At 38.2% G+C, this 20,736-nt stretch overlaps 1 protein-coding gene across 2 annotated transcripts in view; it reads right to left on the bottom strand.

The window, feature by feature from the left end:
• Positions 1-20,736, bottom strand: part of hells (helicase, lymphoid specific) — a 41,283-nt gene that overhangs the window by 13,060 nt on the left and 7,487 nt on the right. For both annotated transcript variants that reach the window (XM_061911061.1, XM_061911060.1), the window contains exons 6-17: positions 20,700-20,727; positions 18,993-19,051; positions 18,867-18,908; positions 15,919-16,146; positions 15,302-15,484; positions 12,608-12,751; positions 7,094-7,290; positions 4,621-4,714; positions 4,377-4,538; positions 3,778-3,920; positions 1,101-1,245; positions 858-941 (exon numbers count right to left, since the gene is read on the bottom strand). In XM_061911061.1, coding sequence (XP_061767045.1) covers positions 858-941; positions 1,101-1,245; positions 3,778-3,920; positions 4,377-4,538; positions 4,621-4,714; positions 7,094-7,290; positions 12,608-12,751; positions 15,302-15,484; positions 15,919-16,146; positions 18,867-18,908; positions 18,993-19,051; positions 20,700-20,727 — 1,509 coding nt within the window. The remainder of the gene's footprint in view (positions 1-857; positions 942-1,100; positions 1,246-3,777; positions 3,921-4,376; positions 4,539-4,620; positions 4,715-7,093; positions 7,291-12,607; positions 12,752-15,301; positions 15,485-15,918; positions 16,147-18,866; positions 18,909-18,992; positions 19,052-20,699; positions 20,728-20,736) is intronic.

Raw genomic sequence — 20,736 nt, 5'->3', positions numbered from 1 at the left:
GGATCCATGTTCGCTTAACCGCTCTGATCCATAGGAAAGCTTCACGTCCAAGAATTTTAAACAAGGAATCACCGTGTGTTTGTGTGGCTAAAGGCTAAAGCTTCCCAACTCCATCTTTCTACTTTGACTTCTCCATTATTAATTGAACAAATTGCAAAAGATTCAGCAACACATATGTCCAAAATACTGTGTAAACATGCGGTTAAAGCAGACGACTTTAGGCTGTGTGTGTGCGCAGCGCTATTTCCTTACAGTCCGTGACGTCACGCGTACACGTCATCATTCCGCGACGTTTTCAACAAGAAACTCCCGGGAAATTTAGAATTGCAATTTAGTAAACTAAAAAGGCCGTATTGGCATGTGTTGCAATGTTAATATTTCATCGATATATAAACTATCAGACTGCGTGGTCGGTAGTAGTGGGTTTCAGTAGGCCTTTAAAGGGGGAACTGCACTTTAAAAATAAAAATAAATGCCTATTCTTCACAATTATGACGGATTTTTATATATATAACTCGTAAATAGAAGTCAGCTTACAGCGAAGCCAATGGAATGTCCTTATTTTTTTAATAACACCCAACAAAAAAATATCCAAAAATCGTCTTGCCAATGCAGGCAGGAGGATTTTTTTTAAATCAAAATTTTCAGGACTTATACAGATCTTAAATAGACAAAACCAGGTAACAACAGGAATGAAAAGCTAATTTTGTATAATAAGCCACCTTTAAATTATGCTTGCAATTCAAAACATAAGAAAAAAGCAGACCAACACTTTGTATCTCAAAATACTTGTAAATTAAGATACCAGTAATTTGAGGTGCCTCTTTACTTTTACAAAAAACAAGGTGCTGTTTTACCTTATGTCCTCGTTCCTTGAGTGCCGGCAGAAGTCGGTCTAGAATGAGAAACTTCCCAGAACTTTGCACCAGTTGCTCATCAATCTGAATCATCATATAAAAGGCAACATGTCACAAAAAAACAAAAAACTAAGGCGGATGATAGTCTGAAATACTTGCTCACTAATTTAGTCATTTTTCAAATCAATTAGGAAATCCTCACTATTTGAAGCTCAGGACTTTAACAGAACATGAATGTTTTACCTTGAACTCTTGTGTAGCAGCATCCAGAGGGTATTCAACTAGGTAGGGATGGTTACAGCATCTCTTTAGCAACATGAGAATGTTCTGCATCTTTAAGTTGATCTGAGCATCCAATGGGCACTGGACTTGCATCTCAAGACAGGAGCTGAAATTGGAACATGTGGGAGAAACTTGAATTGACTGAAACACAAATCCTTTTGTGTTGACTATTGGGAGTGCCCCAATACAACTTACGATACCAATACTAGAGCTTTCAGGGTTGGTCAATAAATACTGATTCAAACTAATAAGATATCAGCAGTAATCATAAATATTTGTATTAGTTTATAGTGTAGAATGTACAAAAATGCTTGATCAAGTGAAATTACACAAACAGAACAATTATAGGTATGAAAGACACTAGCCTATTTATTAGTAACTATCTGGAATTGACTTACAGTATGTTGTATTTAAGTTGAGGTGCAGTGATAATTGTTTTTGGGACACCTAGTGGCCAAATTACATTAATTCAAAATCATGGAAAAGTATCCAGTAACACTATTGTCCACATCATCCAGCTTATTAAATTGCTTCTGCTTTGGAGACTATGTATGTGGAAGTAATATGTAATTATAATTATTTGACACTTGTTTATATGAACAAATGTGTTTTAGACTGCAATATTGTTCATTAAGGACACTTGCGTATTTCTAGCTTGTATGTTGTGTAGCTGCTAGTTCATAGTAACCTATATCCTATCATGATTATATTTTGTACATGACTACAACACATAAGACCAACAATGTGTGTTTATTGGAGGACATTAAGATGCTACCTGGTTATCCAGCTTTGTACAAGTAAACTGCTTGTATTTGCAAGCATAAAAAGGACATTTTACATGCAAGCAGATACATTCACATACTTGTTTTTGTTTACCGATTTTAGACCGATATCAATTTTGGATTAAGGAGCCCCTACTGACTATATTAACCCAGGTTATTTTCGAATGTCTTGACTAGACTTCACAAAAGCTTCGAGTTTGGGCTCAGACTTCCGGACTTGGAGGTTGGCTTAAAACCTCGAGACCCCAGGACCTAATTTACTGGAGGTTGGGATCAGGACGTAAAAGGGCATTGCACTTTTTTTTTTTAAATTTTGCCTATCATTCGCAATCTTTATATATGACAAACGTACATTTTTATTTTTTTTATGCTTTGAAACCAATAAATAAAGGCGAGCTAATGATAGCTTACAATGAATAGAATAGAGCCTATGGGAATCACTCTATTCGGTCTATAAAGCACTTACAAAACATCCAAACACCTCCATTAAGGTTTTATATGCATGCTGTAATTATATATACGATTTCGTAACAGGCACATTCATAATAACATGTAATATTTACATAATCTAGTCTTTTTAAACATACAGCGGCACATTAATTTCACAAACAAGGCTTGCTTTTTCCTTCCAACAGCATCAGTGATTACTGCTCACTGCAGACTTCATGAGAACCAACAAACATAACATCACTTACTGTACAGAGTCTGCTGTCACCGGGATGCCGACTGTTAGGATGTTGCTGTATATAGAATGACTCAATCGTGACGAAGAAAAAAGAGGAAGGAACCAAGCGTTTTATCGGGTCTTTTTTTGCCATTTTCAGGTCTTTTATCGCCATTACCGGGTCGGAATTGACTGTCAAAGATGACCAACTTCTCGGATTAAGTCCTCATCCTTTTACAATATAGGTGAGAGTCATGGTTTATAATCTAGAATAAACGTTCACAAGCTCTGAGGCGAGAAAGCAGCTCACCAGCTGACGTCAAAATAGCAGCATAAGGAAGTCAGCTCTCTGAGACAATGCGCCAATAAAAATGGGTCCCCAACACTAGCGCTTAAAAACAATATAGCTAATACTTGGTAAATATTCAGGCCATGAAATGTAAATTGAGTATTGTTGTTACTTAGAGGGCTTTATGGTCGCAACAGGGGACATCCCATTTCCTCTATTGTAAGCAAACCTATTTACATGTTACAATAGATTAAAAAAAAAGAAAAACATTAAATGTAGGCAAAATTCCAAAAACGTCCAAATATTGATAATGTATGTTTAAGTAATACAGACGGTTCTAAAATGCAGCTAGTGTGGACACACGGAGAGAGGAGAAGAGGACAAAGTGTGCTAACCGCAGCACTAAGGTAGTTGGAACGTGAAGTATTGAAATAAAAAAACAAATGCTATGGACATTTCAATAGAAGTCTAACTGGAGTTCGTTATAAGAGTGACTAACAAGCTGGGAAGGGAGAATTAGCAAGGAGAGTCAGGAGAGAGAACATTATCCACACAGTACAACAATTTTAGCCATAGATATAAATGAGTAGCTTGTAGATACGGCACACACAGGGAAATTCCGTGATTTTAGAAGGAACACAAATTAAAATGATTCCTGCTTGCCAAGATAGCAAGTAGTTTACAAACTCAGAAATGGCGCAAAACTGCATTTGTCAGCAGCCAGAGAAGCCGTATATACAAATGATTAATACTTAAATACAATAAATGTACAATATCATAATATACAATTAATAATAATAATATTGCATAAATAATGGATTTGTAATGGAACTGTTGCCCTTGAATCGTAATCCAATCATGAGGTGCTCCAAGATTCCCACCCTTAGTTGTGCATGTTCTGACCTCTGCTCCTGCTCCTTCTGGATCTTTTCCAGGTATTTCTCCAAGTTGTATGGCGTGTCACTCTCCACTTCACTGTAGTTGACCAGTTTTTGATTGTGGCGCTTTGGTCGACCACTCGACGACAAGATGGCAGGGGCCTCGGTCTGAAAGCCGGGCACATATTGAATTACCATTACAATGGTCTGTTTGATAGGTGACGGTACTTTACTCTAATCTAGTGGAAAAATTGTTGTTCTCATTACACTTGTATTTAAAAGTTAAAAAGTAGCAATAACACGGCAACTTGCTCGCCCAGAATTCTACCGACATTTATCCATTAATATGCACACATGGGCTTTACTACAGTTCCGTTTTAGAGTACCACCAGTTTGTTACTGATGCACCTAAAAATAGGAAAAAAATGTCGAACAGGCATAAATAGGGACTTTAACCCTTTTATTGCATTTTGTTCCTAAAATCAATCCATCCAAATTTGATAAAACTAGAGTAAAATGTTTCCCTTTAAAATTTTGATCAGCTGATGTGTATGTCAGAAGACTACCATTCTCTGTTCTGCACACGTCTTGAAGAATGTGAAAATTAAAGTTTGGATAACATACCTTCTGCTGACCAAGCACTTTTGCGATGGTCTTGTTCACCACAGCAGTGTAAAACAGCTCCTGTTTGGCAGTCAGAGGGGCATAAACAATGATCTCTTTCTTCGGAGGAATCTCCAGTGTCACATCAGTCTTTAGTCTCCTCAACAGGAATGGTGTGAGTATCTGCAAATAAGGAAGTCTATCTCAACAATGTGTTTGATATAAAAGACATTAGCTAAATGTAGTGTTGTGTTCGTAAACTAACCTGGTGCAACATACTAAGGATGTTCCCTTCACGCTCAGCAGCCACCACACTTTCTGCTTCACAAAGTGAGTTGATGTCAAACCATGACTCAAAGCTGCAAAATGAACAATAAGTTAAAACATTAACAGTATTTCTTCCCACGATTGCTTTGTAACCCATTTTGCACAGAGTTCAGGGTTTACAATTCATTCATTTATTTGTGGCGGTGCAAAGGTGGCAGTACCCCTTTAATGCGCCTTATAATACGGTGTATGGACCTGAATAGACCTTCTCATCGGCAGTGTGCCTTGTAAACCGGTGCGCCCTATGGTTCAGACAACATTAAATGTATCAAGGCAATATTGAATTTCACTAGAAAGAACCCTACATTCAATAATAGTGCAACACAAAAATTAAATGATAAATGGTTGTACTTGTATAGCGCTTTTCTACCCCTTTGTAAAGGAGCCCAAAACGCTTTGACAGTATTTCCACATTCACCCATTCACACACTGATGGCGGGAGCTACCAAGCAAGGCGCTAACCAGGACCCATCAAGAGCAAGGGGTAAGTGTCTTGCTCAAGGACACAACGGACGTGACAGGGTGGTAGAAGGTGGGGATTGAACCAGAAACCCTCAGATTGTTGGCACAGCCACTCTCCCAACTTCGCCACGGCGTCTCCTTTTTTTTACAGCACAAACAATGGGCAAACAAAATAGCAACTTCCTTTATGCTGAAGTAGGGCTGCAACGCTTAATTGATTAAATTAATTCATTTGATTTGGAAAAAATATATTTAGATTTAATTTGTTGCCTTGAAGACGAGTTTAATAAAAAAATAACAAAAAAAATTCCCGCAACCTTGCGTAAATTTAGCGCACATGAGTAGTGCACTTACGGTTATGTACAGTAGATTGCGTTGTGGGTTGTACGTGGCAGGCACAGTGGAGTTCTGAGTGAGTTCGCTCAAAGAAGAGTAAGAAAGAGAGCAAAGGGCCCGAACAGGAAAAGAAAAGCCATCAAAGCCGCTTTGACTGCTTTTGTGTAAGTTCATGCACGGCCTCCCTGCGTGTACGAGACAGTGGTTCGTGACATGCCTGAACGCCAGACAAATGCCTCAGATCGACGAGCAATTATTATTTAATATAACTATGAATAAATAAAGACACTTATATGCTCTGTTAAACCACTAACAGTAAGATAATAGCAAGTGAAGGTGTTATTTTATTTTGAATTAAAAAAGTCACACCCAGCGGCCACCGCTGCTGCTCACTGCTCCCCTCACCTCCCAGGGGTGGAACAAGGGGATGGGTCAAATGCAGTGGGTAATTTCACCACACCTAGTGCGTGTGTGATTATCAGTGGTACTTTAACATGTTCTGATGTTAATACTTTGATTAGCGCATCCTCACCTGGATTGCACTTCCAGTGGCTCCCAGGTAAATTGAGTTTGAGACCCCAGTCTACATAGTCAAGTCTTCTTGGCATTTGCTAAACTATCCAATTTCTGCCATGTTTTTTTTATCTGAGTGTTTTAGCCTTTTTGTGGTGGAATATGTCCCAAATTAGAGGGGGTTATTTCTCCCGTCCAAAGGCAAAACCCAGTAACTCAATTTTGGTCAAAACAAATTTTGGAGTTCCTAGGTGATATGCTTTACTTTAGTGTATGCGATATTGGAATTTGTTCCGTAAGTAAGCTGTTACGCGCATGGCAGGACCTAGCAACTACCACATAACCGCGTAGATACAACAGAAAAACCTAGTATCTCAAGGGACCAATCGGAGCTTCTTTGTCAGTCGCCTTATTGTTTTTAATGAGACATTTGCATGAATGGGGGCCAACGGTCAACCTGATTATGTGATATTATGGCACGAGGGGATATTTGGAAGACTGGCCCAGGACGTTGCAAGCACCTTCATTAAATGTATTGTTCTTGATTCTTCCCCTTGCATACTATTTTGGGCAGATAACTGTGGAGGTCAAAATAAAAACTGGACTCTGTACACGGCTCTTGCCCAATGTGCAAACGCAGAATGGGGCCCACCCGAGATTGTGATAAAATATCTGGACGTTCATGAGAGCAGATTCAATCCATGGCTAGATCGGCAAGAAAATGAAAGCTCAAGAAAACATCTTTACATTTGATGACTTTGTAAATCTTTGTAAGACAGCATCAAGATAGATTGGTTTTCCTTTGTTTTCTCAAAATCAGCTAGAAGTGAGTTACTAGGTTTTGCCTTCGGACAGGAGATTTATGGGGGTCCCCAATAGCTATTCTGTTGCTAGCATAGAAAAAAAACTAGTTTTCAAAATTAATGTGTCAGATTAGATTTACAATCCTTGGTCAAGAACAGCCTTAAAGTTGTGGCATGCTTGGATCAATATTTTCCATTTAATGCCAGGATACCAGAGACATCGACAAGGTTTAAAACAGGTGGCGATAGACGAGCTTCAGTATATTAATTGCTTTACAGCCCTACTGTTGAGCTTACCTCTTTAAGTCATCAAAGACCTCTGGGAGGAGGAAGTTGAGAAGAGACCAAAGCTCAGCCAGGTTGTTCTGCAGTGGAGTCCCCGTAAGAAGAAGCTTGTTGTCAGTGGGCAGCATCTTTAACTCGCGCACAAGGCGGCAGTTCAGGTTTTTGATCCTGTGGCCTTCATCCACAATTAAGTACTTCCACTGACAGCGCTGGAAGAGACAACAGACGTCAGCTTCCATCACAACAGACAATGCTCAGGTCAATCCCAGCTAGAAGTTAACCACCAGTGACTTAATATTTTACAAAAACAATCATTAATTTACCTAATAAAGTACTATACATAAAGAGCCTTTTCGCTGAATCGTGCCAATTGTGTTTGCAGGAAATAAAATGTATAAATGCATGATAAAATTGTAAAAAAAATGTATACTATGCAAAACATCCTTCACATTATTTGATTGCATAATCAATACAATTTAAAATATTAATTTAAAATACCTGGAAGAATGGAGAAATGGCATTTGTTGCCTGTCCCCACTTCCTAAAACTATACTTTACCATGAAATATAATAATTTAAATCCATCCATTCATCTTCTACTGCTTGTCCCAATCGAATCGCATACTTGCCAACTTTGAGACCTCCAAATTCGGGAGATGGAGTGGAGGGGGTTTGAGGTGGGAAGGGGTTTGGTGCAAGTAGAGGTTTATATTGTAGCGTCCCAGAAGAGTGAGTACTGCAAGGGGTTCTGCGTATTTGTTCTGTTGTCTTACAGTGTGGATGTTCTCTCCAAATGTGTTTGTCATTCTTGTTTGGTGTGGGTTCACAATGTGGCACATATTTCTAACAGTGTTAAAGGCCTACTGAAATAAGATTTTTGTATTCAAACGGGGATAGCAGGTCCATTCTATGTGTCATACTTGATCATTTCGCGATATTGCCATATTTTTGCTGAAAGGATTTAGTAGAGAACATCGACGATAAATTTCGCAACTTTTGGTCGCTAATAAAAAAGCCTTGCTTGTACCAGTAGTAGCAGACGATGTGCGCGGGACATCACGGGTTATGGAGCTCCTCACATCCTCACATTGTTTACAATCATGGCCACCAGCAGCGAGAGCGAATCGGATCGAGAAAGCGACGATTTACCCATTAATTTGAGCGAGGATGAAAGATTTGTGGATGAGGATAGTAAGAGTGAAGAACTAGAAAAAAAAAAAAGAAAAAAAAAAAAGGCGAGGGCAGTGGGAGCGATTCAATGTGTTATTAGACACATTTACTAGGATAATTCTGGAAAATCCCTTATCTGCTTATTGTGTTACTAGTGTTTTAGTGAGATTATATGGTACCTGAAAGTCGGAGGGGTGTGGCCACGGGTGTGGTGACCGCCAGTGTCTCCGGTGGGAGGAGGCAAGAGAGTCCGCAGCTGCAGGAGGACGCAAGCTCCGCTCATGTCTACGGTAAGAGCCGACTTATTACCACAATTTTGTCACCGAAACCTGTCGGTTGACATGTGGTCGGGAACCATGTTCGCTTGACCGCTCTGTTCCATAGTAAAGCTTCACCTTCGGGAATGTAAACAAGGAAACACCGGCTATGTTTGTGTTGCTAAAGGCAGCTGCAATACACCGCTTCCCACCTACATTTTTCTTCTTTGGCTTCTCCATTATTAATTTAACAAATTGCAAAAGATTCAGCTTTTGCAATTTGTAATCAGAATACTGTGTAATTTTGCGATTAAAGCAGACTAGTTATAGCTTGGATCGGGCTGGAAAAAAAATGTCTGCTACAACCAGAGACGCCACGCGCACGCGTCATCATACCGACGTTTTCAACAGGATACTTCGCACAAAATTTAAAATTGCAATTTAGTATACTAAAAATGCCGTATTGGCATGTGTTGCAATGTTAAGATTTCATCATTGATATATAATTTGTTTCAGTAGGCCTTTAAAGTTGTTTATACGGCCTCCATCAGTGTGACCTGTATGGCTGTTGATCAAGTATGCCTTGCATTCACTTGTGTGTGTGTGTAAAAGCAGCATAAATAACGTGACTGGGCCTGCACGCTTTTTGTATGGAGGAAAAGCGGACGTGACGACAGGTTGTAGAGGACGCTAAAGGCAGTATTTTTAAGGCACGCCCCCAATTTTGCTGTCCGGGTGGAAATCGGGAGAAAGGTTGCCCCGGGAGATTTTCGGGAAGGGCACTGAAATTCGGGACTCTCCCGGGAAAATCGGGAGGGTTGGTATTGGGCGGAAGGCAAGGTCTGGACAAGTCGCCACCTCACCGCAGAGCCAACACAGACAGACAACCATTCATGCTCACATTCACAATCCTTCAATTTCCGATTTTTTCTACCTACTTATTACTTCTTATTCTAAAAAGAAAACAAAACTAATATAGTTAAATTTCACAGTTTAGTGGTGTCTCTCGGTTTTCCCTTAGTCCCGTTACCAACTCATTACCCTGTCCGTAAAAATGTAGACTACTCCACAATTTGCATGGTCTACAGCAGTACTTCTCAAACATTTTCTGATACGCCCCCCCAGAAATAAAAAATATTTGTACCCCTCCACTCTCCACTATGACTATAAATACTGTAATCCATCCATCCATCCATTTTCTGCCGCTTATTCCCATTCGGGGTCGCGGGGGGCGCTGGCGCCTATCTCAGCTACAATCGGGCGGAAGGCGGGGTACACCCTGGACAAGTCGCCACCTCATCGCAGGGCCAACACAGATAGACAACATTCACACTCACATTCACACACTAGGGCCAATTTTAGTGTTGCCAATCAACCTATCCCCAGGTGCATGTCTTTGGAAGTGGGAGGAAGCCGGAGTACCCGGAGGGAACCCACGCATTCACGGGGAGAACATGCAAACTCCACACAGTAAGATCCCGAGCCTGGATTTGAACCCAGGACTGCAGGACCTTCGTATTGTGAGGCAGACGCATGTGTCTACAAAATTGTTGTAACTATACCGCTGCATAACAATATAAGCTTATTAACATTTAAAGGAAACCACACACGGATCCTTCCTTGTCTGCCACAGTGATTACAGTGAAGCCAAGTGCGACATGCGCTTCATCATATTCGGGTACGGCATAAAAAAGCCGAGGTCACACACTAGGGGCGGCGGGGGGGCCCAACCGGGTGAGCCCACCCCACTATTTGAGAAGGACTGGTCTACAGGAAGTGACATCATTGAGATCAGGAAGGAAGGTGAACATTAATCCCTTGGGATTTAATGTTTAATGTTGGGGATGTGTGTGTAATTTTTTTCCATTTGTTGTTCAATTATTTTGTTTGTTTTTTGTTGTTGAATGAACTCATTTGTTTAGTGTCAACAGGCAATCAGCATGAATGCTATGTTGTATGCTATGTATTTGCTCATTTTAGGCTAAAAACTCACTACGGTTACCTTTCAATCCTGTTTCTCAAAATAAGTCATCAGGTGATCAGATCAATGCAGACATCAGTGTAAAGAAGACTGAAGAAACTCAAAGTGGTGTTTGGCAACAAATATTGCTTGAAAATATACCAATACATTAGATAAGAGTCATCAAGTTTTCAGGAAAATGAATGTCATTTGTAAAACCTTTTTTCTCAAAAAAAAATAAAAAAAATGTAGTTGTGTAAAAATATTGGGACCTTTTAAAAATGTGTTTAAAATTATGCGACCTAATAGTGTACTATATTAAACAATATTCAAAAGTATTATCAATCCGCTTTAAAATTATTATTATTATTTGACAGGACCAGTATTAATAGATTTACCGTTGGAAAAAATGCAAGAATTTGTTTGCTGAAAGAATTAGTTTACAATATCAACAACATTGATTTTTAAAAAGTAATCAACAGATGTGTTATTGTCACTTAATAGAAATCTAATTGATAGACCACCAGAAATGTTTGTGTTTACACTTTTATTACTTTAGGTTCACCAATAATTGCAGCTATATTACCTTAACAGTACTGGATGAAAATAATTTCTGTACTGAATGTCAAGTTTGCAGGACATTTTGCACTTTAAGTCTGTTGATTTATTTATTACTGTGGTCATATACTCATGTGGTTATATCTTTTAACCATTTGTTTTACTGTAATTTGTGTCTTTTATAACAAAGGAATTTACTAGAATAGGTTTTAAATCAAGTCGCGTACTCTACGTCAACTTCAAATAAGTACAGCAGATCATAAACAATAATCGTTTGACTAGCCGACTAATGGGAAAGAAAAAAAAACACTAATGGCTGCTTTTGTTTAAACTGAGATACAACAATCATATAGCACAGATTTGGAGGAACGATCGTCTATCAAAGTGGATAAAAAGTTTAGATTATTTTAAAAGCAAGGTGAAAGGGTGTAAAGTAGGGGTGTAACTGTACACAAAAATTTCGGTTTGGTACGTACCTCGGTTTAGAGGTCACGGTTCGGTTCATTTTCGGTACAGTAAGAAAACAATAAAATATAACATTTTTTATTATTTATTTAACAAATTTGCTAAATCTTGACCCAGAAATATTTTTCTTAGTGGAACATTTGATGTGAAGTAATGGGAACCTTGGATAGGTCAACAATTCATAATAACATTGATTTTAATTCAATATTATGTTTTGAGCAATGACAGTTTGAAAGAAAAAAACAGCTTTGTTTTATTAGTCAACGTTGCAACTTTTTCTAAATTACATTTAGCCTTTAATCTTTTTTATTTCACTTTTGTTTATGTTTTTGTTTATTTTAATAGTTTTTTAGAATGTGCCATGGGCCTTTAAAACATTAGCTGTGGGCCGCAAATGTCCTCCGGGGCACACTTTTGACACCCCTGCTATAGATAATAAAAAATAAAATCTGATAAATCTATGGGTAAAAAGCAGAGCCTGGCGACGCATGCGCGTTTATCATAACTCTTTCGCTCTCTGTCTCTCCCCTCCCTCACGAATGTTGCTGCGTGCGCCACTTTTTTTTTGTTTTTAACCCCTTCTTAACCCTCAATGTACATCGAAAATACACGCAACCCTAAATTAAAATGCTGGACATTCGAGGCATTTAAGAAACTCCACCTAGACAGCTACGCAAAGAGGACATATCCCGTGAAAAGAGGAGGTGTGGTCACTCTATCGTAGCCCAGTCGTTGCTAGCATGCCGTGTTTTTTTGATTGATTGAAACTTTTATTAGTAGATTGCACAGTACAGTACATATTCCGTACAATTGACCACTAAATGGCAACACCTGAATACGTTTTTCAACTTGTTTAAGTCGGGGTCCACATAAATCAATGAATGGTGCCTCAGTGTGCATTGTTTACACAACGTGCGGTGCGCTACTTAATATGTCCATGTCGTTCGGTACACCTCCAAACCGAACACCCCGTACCGAAACGGTTCAATACAAATACACGTACCGTTACACACCTAGTGTAAAGGCCCTTAAAAGACTAATTAAAATCGTCTTTTCTTAAATATAGATTTCTAGAGCCTGTTCTGTAACCATATAATCAGATAAATAGGGACAGTACCTGAAGGAATTTTCTGTCGATCATGGCAATCTCAAATGAAGTGATGACCACAGGACACATATTGAGGGCCCCCTGAGGTCTGCGAATGTGCTTAAGTAGTTTGCTCCTCTCTGAGTGGGGGCCATGATAAAGCTGCACAGACACCTAGAAGAGAGAGGCAAATTAAGAGAAAGGAAACAAAAACACTGCTTCGTGTGCACCACGGCGATTGTGTGGATTCGATCCGTGGCTTCCACCATGCCAGTAACAGCCATTCTGTCCTTGGGTAAGACACTCGCCATCAGTGTGGGAATGTGTGTGTGAATGGGTGAATATTGTCGTGTCAAAGCGCTTTGAGTAGAAGGCAGAAAAGCGCCATACAACTATAACCCATTTACCATCAAGTACACGTTATATAGTCCACTCGGGGAAAAAATTAATTACTATCACCAGATCCATCAACTTCTGTGAAGACACTCATTCTAAGTGCCAACAACAAACTTTGGATTACCAACTAAAAAGGACACTTGCTCAAATAAGAGAGACCCCTGTGATATGGTGACAAAGCAAAGTTGAAAATAAATTAATGAGCTACACGGGACCCCGTGGAACCACCACCCTTGTGTAGCTCCAAGGAACATAAAGATACTGTACTGTGTGAGGTTATGGTGGCAGACGGACGGAAGCACATTGAAATCAGGACGCCCATTGTAATCAGTCGTTAAGTTTGTTCAATTCTTGGGACATGGAACATAACCTCTCTGACTTGTGGGTGAAAGCGGTTATGACTAGATGTTGTACTTTTCAACTTTCTTCTAGTCAGACTGCATATTTTCGGTACAATGAATGGAGATTTTACCTGACCTGTTTCGACTGTCATTTACAGTCTTTAGTAGGGTCACCTGATTACTGTTACTGTTGCCTATCAGATCTGTCAGTTTTACCTGGTTGGCTGCCCCCACTCCCTGCATTTGCCGGTTAATGTAGGGGGGAGTGCATGGTATGAGAGGTCATGAATGCTCCAAGGTGTCCCTTTGCTGCTTCTTGATTTTGATTTCCTCCTTAATCTGATGTTTTCATTTTTGTTAGTTTCCATCCTTAATAGGATTGCGGATGACAGTCAAAACATCCATCCATTTTCTACCGCTTGTCCCTTTCAGGGTCACGGGGGGTGCTGGAGCCTATCTTAGCTGAATTCGAGCAGTAGGCGGAGTACATCCTGGACAAGTCGCCACCTCATCGCAGGGCCAACACAGTCAAAATATGTCTGGTAAAATTTCTGTTCATTGAACCGAAAATATATTGTCTGTCTAAAAGAAAATTTAAAAGTACAATGAACCTTTTAGAGTGACAAGATGGTGGTTTGATTTTTGGAACCACAATCTTCGCAAGTGGTCCGGACTTTATTCTACACTGGAATTACCAGTGGATTTGCTGCTAAAGAAAGGTGTTGAGAAGATGTCAATATCCCACTGGCTGTCCAAAACAGAATTATCTATTGATTGCACATTTACTTGTGACTTTGTCCAGAGACATAAGGGGAATAGCTGAGAAAGGATTTAACAACTGTGCATATTTTTTAGATTCTTTTTATTTGTATATATTTTATACACTTATCTAACAGAACTGCTGTGTTATTTTTTTCCGGAATCAAAACACTTCCTTGTGGTCTATATAACCCGTAATAGTGGTTCTTTGGTCAAAATTTTCTGTAGATTATATTTTGTTTTCTTAAGGGTGCTCCGTCTTAAGGGTGCTCCGTTTTGTGGCCAGTCTTATTTACATAGCTCTACTTCAACTGCATCTACGCCCCGACCACTTTTTTGTGGTATTTATCGCTTCCATATCGAGTTTACTGACAGATATAAGTTAGAACTATATGCTACTTTGTATTAGAAATGGCAACAGCTACTTTGTATTAGAAATGGCAACAGCAAAGGATGCATGTGCATGCACGAGCCAGTCTGCCCTAAAACAAGGAGATAGAGAAAAATAAGATACTTAATGACTACAATGGTGAACTCGCGCAAAGGTATTCTGGTAAATCTCTACCATATTTGTAGATATCTGCAGACGTCCCAGATTGGAAAAACGTCCCAAATTGGCCCAATCTCAAACAATTTGTTTGGAGGAAGTATGAAGGAAGGCAAAATGTGTTTCATCAGATACCTCCGCCATGCCTCTATGGAGTGATTTAAAATGTTCGGGACTTAGGCAGATACCAAATACACAAAATAAAATACCAGTAGGTAAGAAAAGTTGGCTTTACATAATAGGTCCACTTCAAGTTAAGACCTCCACTGGAGTGTTGCGTTGTGTCTGCTAAGCCAGCAAGAAGTAACTTAAGTTTGTAGAGTTAATAACTACGAACTTAAGACTACTCACAGTCTTGTAGAAGATTAGACTCAAAAGTTGCACTGAAAAGGATGCAGCAATCGTTTACTCCCCTTGGATGAAACTACTTTAGGACAAATATTGCATTGAACCCAGTTTTAAGTCTTTTTGTAAGTGAGCATTTCATCACCTGCTATCTGCGGAGGTGTCATAACTACGACTGTTAGCTGAATAAAAAATACAGATAGTCATATTATTTCACAGTTCTCCTGTACTGCCACATTTAGGGACCATTTCCAAAACACACTGGTTCTCAGTGTACATCCCTACTGTCCAGTGATAGTACTACAACAACTAGTAAACTGTACCCCCCACACCTACCTGGGGTGTGAAGCGCTTAAATTCATTGATCCAGTTGGGCAGAGTGGAAAGTGGTGCCACCACCAGGAAAGGCCCCATCACTTTCTTTTCGATCATCATGGCAATGTGGGCAATACACTGGATGGTTTTTCCCAGACCCATTTCATCAGCAAGAATTCCATTAATGCCATTCTCCCACAACATCTGACATAAAAAAAAGTGGAAGTAGTAAGTTTATTCATGGTTCACAATATTTTAATAAATTAAAAATTGGGAATTGTAAAAAAAAAAAAAAAATGTTTTATGGAACTGTCAGCATGACATTTGCAATTTTAACTCATCTTTACATGATCTTGCTATTTGCATTCAGGTTGTCCCTCGCATTAGGCCAAGTATGGTGTTTGGTCTCATAAAACTGGCACGTTAAGTCCACCCATTTGTGTTCAAGTTCAGTACACTTTACCTCATCTGACTGAAAGAAGTGGGACAAGGCTAGGCAGGCATAATTGTCTCATGTAAACCGAAATGTAACAGAGTCCTAGAATGACGATGCTAAAAGTTCCTGGTACATTAGGTGTCTTTTCAAAATAATATTAGCGAAAAGTGTTGTCAGGCGATCAGCATACAATTATACTCACTCGAAGCCACTCGATGCCCTCGATCTGGTACCACCTCATGACCCCGCCTGTGAAGAGCTGTGGCTGCTGAGCAGGGACTGGCTCTCCGTTCACCTTCCTATACGGGTCCAAGAGATGTTTGGCGTTATCTCGCACTGTTTCGGCCAGGCGATTCTTAATGTCTTCGTTGGAGTCGCTAATGCTCTCGATATCCTTTGCGTCTAGTTTCTTCTGGTCAAGGGCCATTTCCTGATAAAGAATGTTGAACAGTGGTTGAAGACAGAAACAAACTCGATTACCTCATCAAGTCAGAATATGTGGTACACTAACCAAATCCTGCCTATTAAATATACAATTATCTCCGCAAATATTGGTTATTTTTCGTCATTTTGCCAATCAAAACTGTCCTCAAAATGGCACTCTAACTTTCTAGCCACTTAATTCTAATTACTGCGCTAAACAGTTACAAATTGTTTTTCAAGGAAAGTAAGTGCAATGAGTTGGAACAACGGAAGCACTGACTGACAGGCACTTTTCAACCGCAAAACATGGCTGCAAAAGATGTTTTGGAAGGGGGGCCCTGATGCAACTTTTCCACTTCTGATACGATAGTGATATTGGAGTTTTGAGTACTGGCCAGTACCGATATTGATCCTTTACAACATTAGCAGTAGGGCTGCGAATCTTTGGGTGTCCCACGATTCGATTCAATATCCATTCTTGGGGTCACGATTCGATAATATATCGATTTTTTTCGATTCAACGCAATTTTCGATTCAGAAACAATATTTTTCCGATTCAAAGCGATTCTGTATTCATTCAATAGATAGGATTTCAGCAGAATCTACCTCAGTATGCTGACATGCTAGCAGAGTAGTAGATTTGAAAAAAAAAAAAGCTTTTATAGATGTAAAGGACAATGTTTTATCAACTGATTGCAATAATGTAAATTTGTTTTAACTATTAAACAAACCAAAAATACGACTTATTTTATCTTTGGGAATACATTGGAGAAAGTGTGTTGCCAAGCTTATGAGATGTGATGCAAGTGTAAGCCACTGTGACACTATTGTTTTTTTTTTTCTTTTTTATACAGTAAATGTCAAATGATAATGTCAATGAGGGATTTTTAATCACTGCTATGCTAAAATTATAACTAATATTGATACTGTTGTGGATAATATTCATTTTTGGTTCACTACTTTTGGTTTGTTCTGTGTCGTGTTTGTGTCTCCTTTCAATTGGTCTGTTTATTGCAGTTCTGAGTGTTGCTGGGTCAGGTTTGGTTTTGGAATTGGATTGCATTGTTATGGTATTACTGTGTATTGTTTTGTTGGATTGATTTAAAAAAAAAAAATTTGATTTTTAAAAAAATTGGAATCGATTCTGAATCGCACAACGTGAGAATCGTGATTCGTATTCGAATCGTTTTTTCCCACACCCCTGATTAGCAGGAATCATAAGTAATACTTTAATTACATTGTAATGTGGAATATTAGAAAATGTTTGATCATGTGAAATTGGTCAAACAGAGAACAATTGATTTATGCTGTCTTTAAGTTAAAGTGGAGTGGGAGTTGTTTTTGGTGACAACTAGCTGTCACAATAAGTTATTAAATTATGTGGCCATGTTTATTACTTGATACTTTTTAATACACTCCTGCCTTGGCGTCTTTGTACATACAATATGCAACTATAATGATTTGATACTTGCTTGTATTGCCAAATGTTTTAGACAGCAATACTGTTTAATTAGGGTCACTTATTAAGTTTGTCGAGCTTGTGTGCTATTGTGTGCTCAGCTGCACTTTAGCTGCTAGCTCCATGTTTACCTTTTGTAAATAACTAAAATACACGAAAAGACTAACCAGGTGTGCTTATAGGAGGACATTTAGATGTTAACTGGCTGACCAGATTTGCAGACTGCTTGTGTCCGAGCTTACATATTGGCGAGCAAGCAGATAAATTGCTTTTCAGACATTTTTTTCTAAGTGCTGAACTTTTTTTTAAGGCTTTTTAATTTTTATTTTTTAAATTGTGTTTTTTTTTTAATTTTCATTTTTTAAAGTACAAAATTAACACTACGCTACATTTTGTAGTCGTGGTAATTTTCTTGCTGCGATGGCAAAATGCTTACACATTTATCAGTGTTTTTGCTATTTAATTACCTATTAATCAAGAAAATTCCCATTTAGAATTACATAGAGAAAACAAATGCAACTTCAGTGAAACTGGTTCATGTCACGCTCTTTGAACTGTTTGATAACCAAAACTAGCCACTGCATTCTCATTTACTTGCGATTTTGTCCAGAGACATTAGATTGGCTGATAAAGGAATTTTTTATTTTTTGGTTTTCCTCCATTTGTACAGACACTATTTAATTTACATTATTTTATTTGCTTATACTTAATACAGCCATGCTTATATTTTGAAGGTTACTTTGCACTACATAGGACGTCACTGTGTGCATGTTTTAATGTTGTGTACCGGTAATTAGATAGTATATATGTGGATGATTAGTGAAAATGATGAAGTTACCAATGCTACAATACATATCAATATAAACTGATCATTTTTCATAGCAATGAACTCTCTGTTTCTCAAATTTGATGTCAACATAAGCGGTCAAACATTAAAGTCGATTTTGACTTGAGCATGTATTTTTTAGTAAAAATAACACAAAGCACCCAGACTTAAGTGGGGCCACATGCTGGGTGCCACTTTTTTTTATCACAACTCTTACTTTCTCTTGTAATTTTATCTCATCAAACAAGGTCTTGCCTAAAACGACTTTCATTACAATTTGTGGTAAAATCAGGCACTTAAAATAAATATTTGGAACTGATGAGTTGAGATATAGTAAAAAAAAAAAAAAAAAGCAACAACATCAAAAATATCAATCAATCAATCAATGTTTATTTATATAGCCCTAAATCACAAATACAAAAAAATATATTTTAAATCTTACCTCCTCTTCCACTTTAGCTTTCTTAGCTTGTGACATGATTTCCTGAAGTCAAAGTCAAGCATAATTGATAAGCAAACAGAGTAGCTATTTTCAAAACCATTGACAAAAGTCAAAATGAGACCATACATCTTTAGACATGACATCTGCAATCTTGTAGTCATCATCCCTTCTTCTCTTCTTCTTATCTAGTTTAGGAGAAACAAAGTTAAACATTAAAAACCTGAACTTTGAAGGACTAACAATAAGTTTTTATGGATTAGGAATGTGCCAATTATAAGCCGGTTTCTGAAGAAAAAGTATGTGATCGACGACTTCCGATTGATGCCTTTCAATGCTGATTAATGAGGATCACCAAAAACGATCCCTTTCTTGCTGATACCTTATGCTTGGTTCCTTAGCTGATATAGACGGCTAGCAGCCAACGATGGATACAGTGTGGAGCAGTTTTCCAACTTAATAGTCATCACCTGCATTCCAGTAATAAACTAAATTTATTTCAATTATTATTATCACTGGATGACAAGGGTAAACATGTTACACATCAAGTAAGACAAGAAGACATGCTAATCGCTAAGCTATCTCGAAACAGAAGATGTAGCAAGTGCTTAGACAAGTTTAAAGGGGAACTGCACCTATTTTGTAATTTTCCTTATTGTTCACAATCATTATGAAAGAGATGACGGATGTTTTTTTTTTAATGCATTCTAACCAGTAAATAAATGTCATCAAAAGTCTGCTTACAATGGAGCCTATAGGAGTTGCTCTATTCTCCCTATAAAGCCCTTAAAAAACATCCTAACACCTCCATTAAGGCTTTATATACATGTATGTATGTAATGTAGTAAAAGATACAATTAACATTTATGTATTTTGTTAATTTTAAGCATACGCGGCACATTAATTTAATAAACATTACAACGTTTGCTTTTTTTTTTTTTTCCAAATACATCACTGAATACTGCTCACTGCAGACTTTATGAGAGCCAACAAACATTACTTAGTGTACAAAGCCTGTTGTCATTAGGATGCAGACCCCTAGGATGTTCATATGTTCCCATAAAGAACGACTCATAATCCTCGCTAAGAAAGGCGGTGAAACCAAGCGTCTGTGTCATGTTGGCCATATTAGGCTCTAAATTAGCTGTCAAAGTGTACTATAACTTGTCAGAATACATTGTCATTCTTCTACTATCCAGGTAGGAGGCATGATTTATGATGTAGAATAAAGTTTGGTGAGCAATGAAGCAGCTTATCAGCCGATCATATCAACATTGGCACTAAAGCTCAGGGCGCCGCTATAAATAGATTGTCTGTGTTTGAGCTTATAATAACAATATCACTATTACTTGGTTAATATTCAATTTACAAAATGTAAATGGAGTATTCCTAGCGCTTTTTGGACTTTATGGACGAAATAGAGGACCTTCCACTGGCTCCGTTGTAAGCAGACTTTTTTTTACAAGTTAGAATGCACCGAAAATATATATCTGTCATTATGTTTTTCACAAAGATTGTGAACGATTTTTTTTTTAAAAGCGCAGTTACCATTTAAAAAGTGTAGATGAAAGTCCTTTACAGGAGAAAGCAGTTATTAACAGGAAATTAACAAGTATATTAATAAGAGTTAGAGAGAGGATAATATAACAATGTCTGTTGCTGTCTAGTGCATATATACGTAGTGTTGATACCAAGTATCAGTGTGATCGATGTGACAGTTGTAATAAAGTTGATATTTTTATTTTCACAAAAAATGCTTTGTTATTGTTAATGTTTACAAATACAGGGAACAATTCCCTGGACACTAACTAAAATTAAACTAACTTCTTCACTAACCTTTTTCCAGCTCCAGGCGGTTTGTGTTCTGCATATA

Source organism: Nerophis ophidion, linkage group LG09, assembly GCF_033978795.1.
Source record: "Nerophis ophidion isolate RoL-2023_Sa linkage group LG09, RoL_Noph_v1.0, whole genome shotgun sequence".
Lineage (NCBI taxonomy): Eukaryota > Metazoa > Chordata > Actinopteri > Syngnathiformes > Syngnathidae > Nerophis > Nerophis ophidion.
Note: the sequence above shows the minus strand (reverse complement) of the source record. Positions and strands in the feature narration are given on the sequence as shown.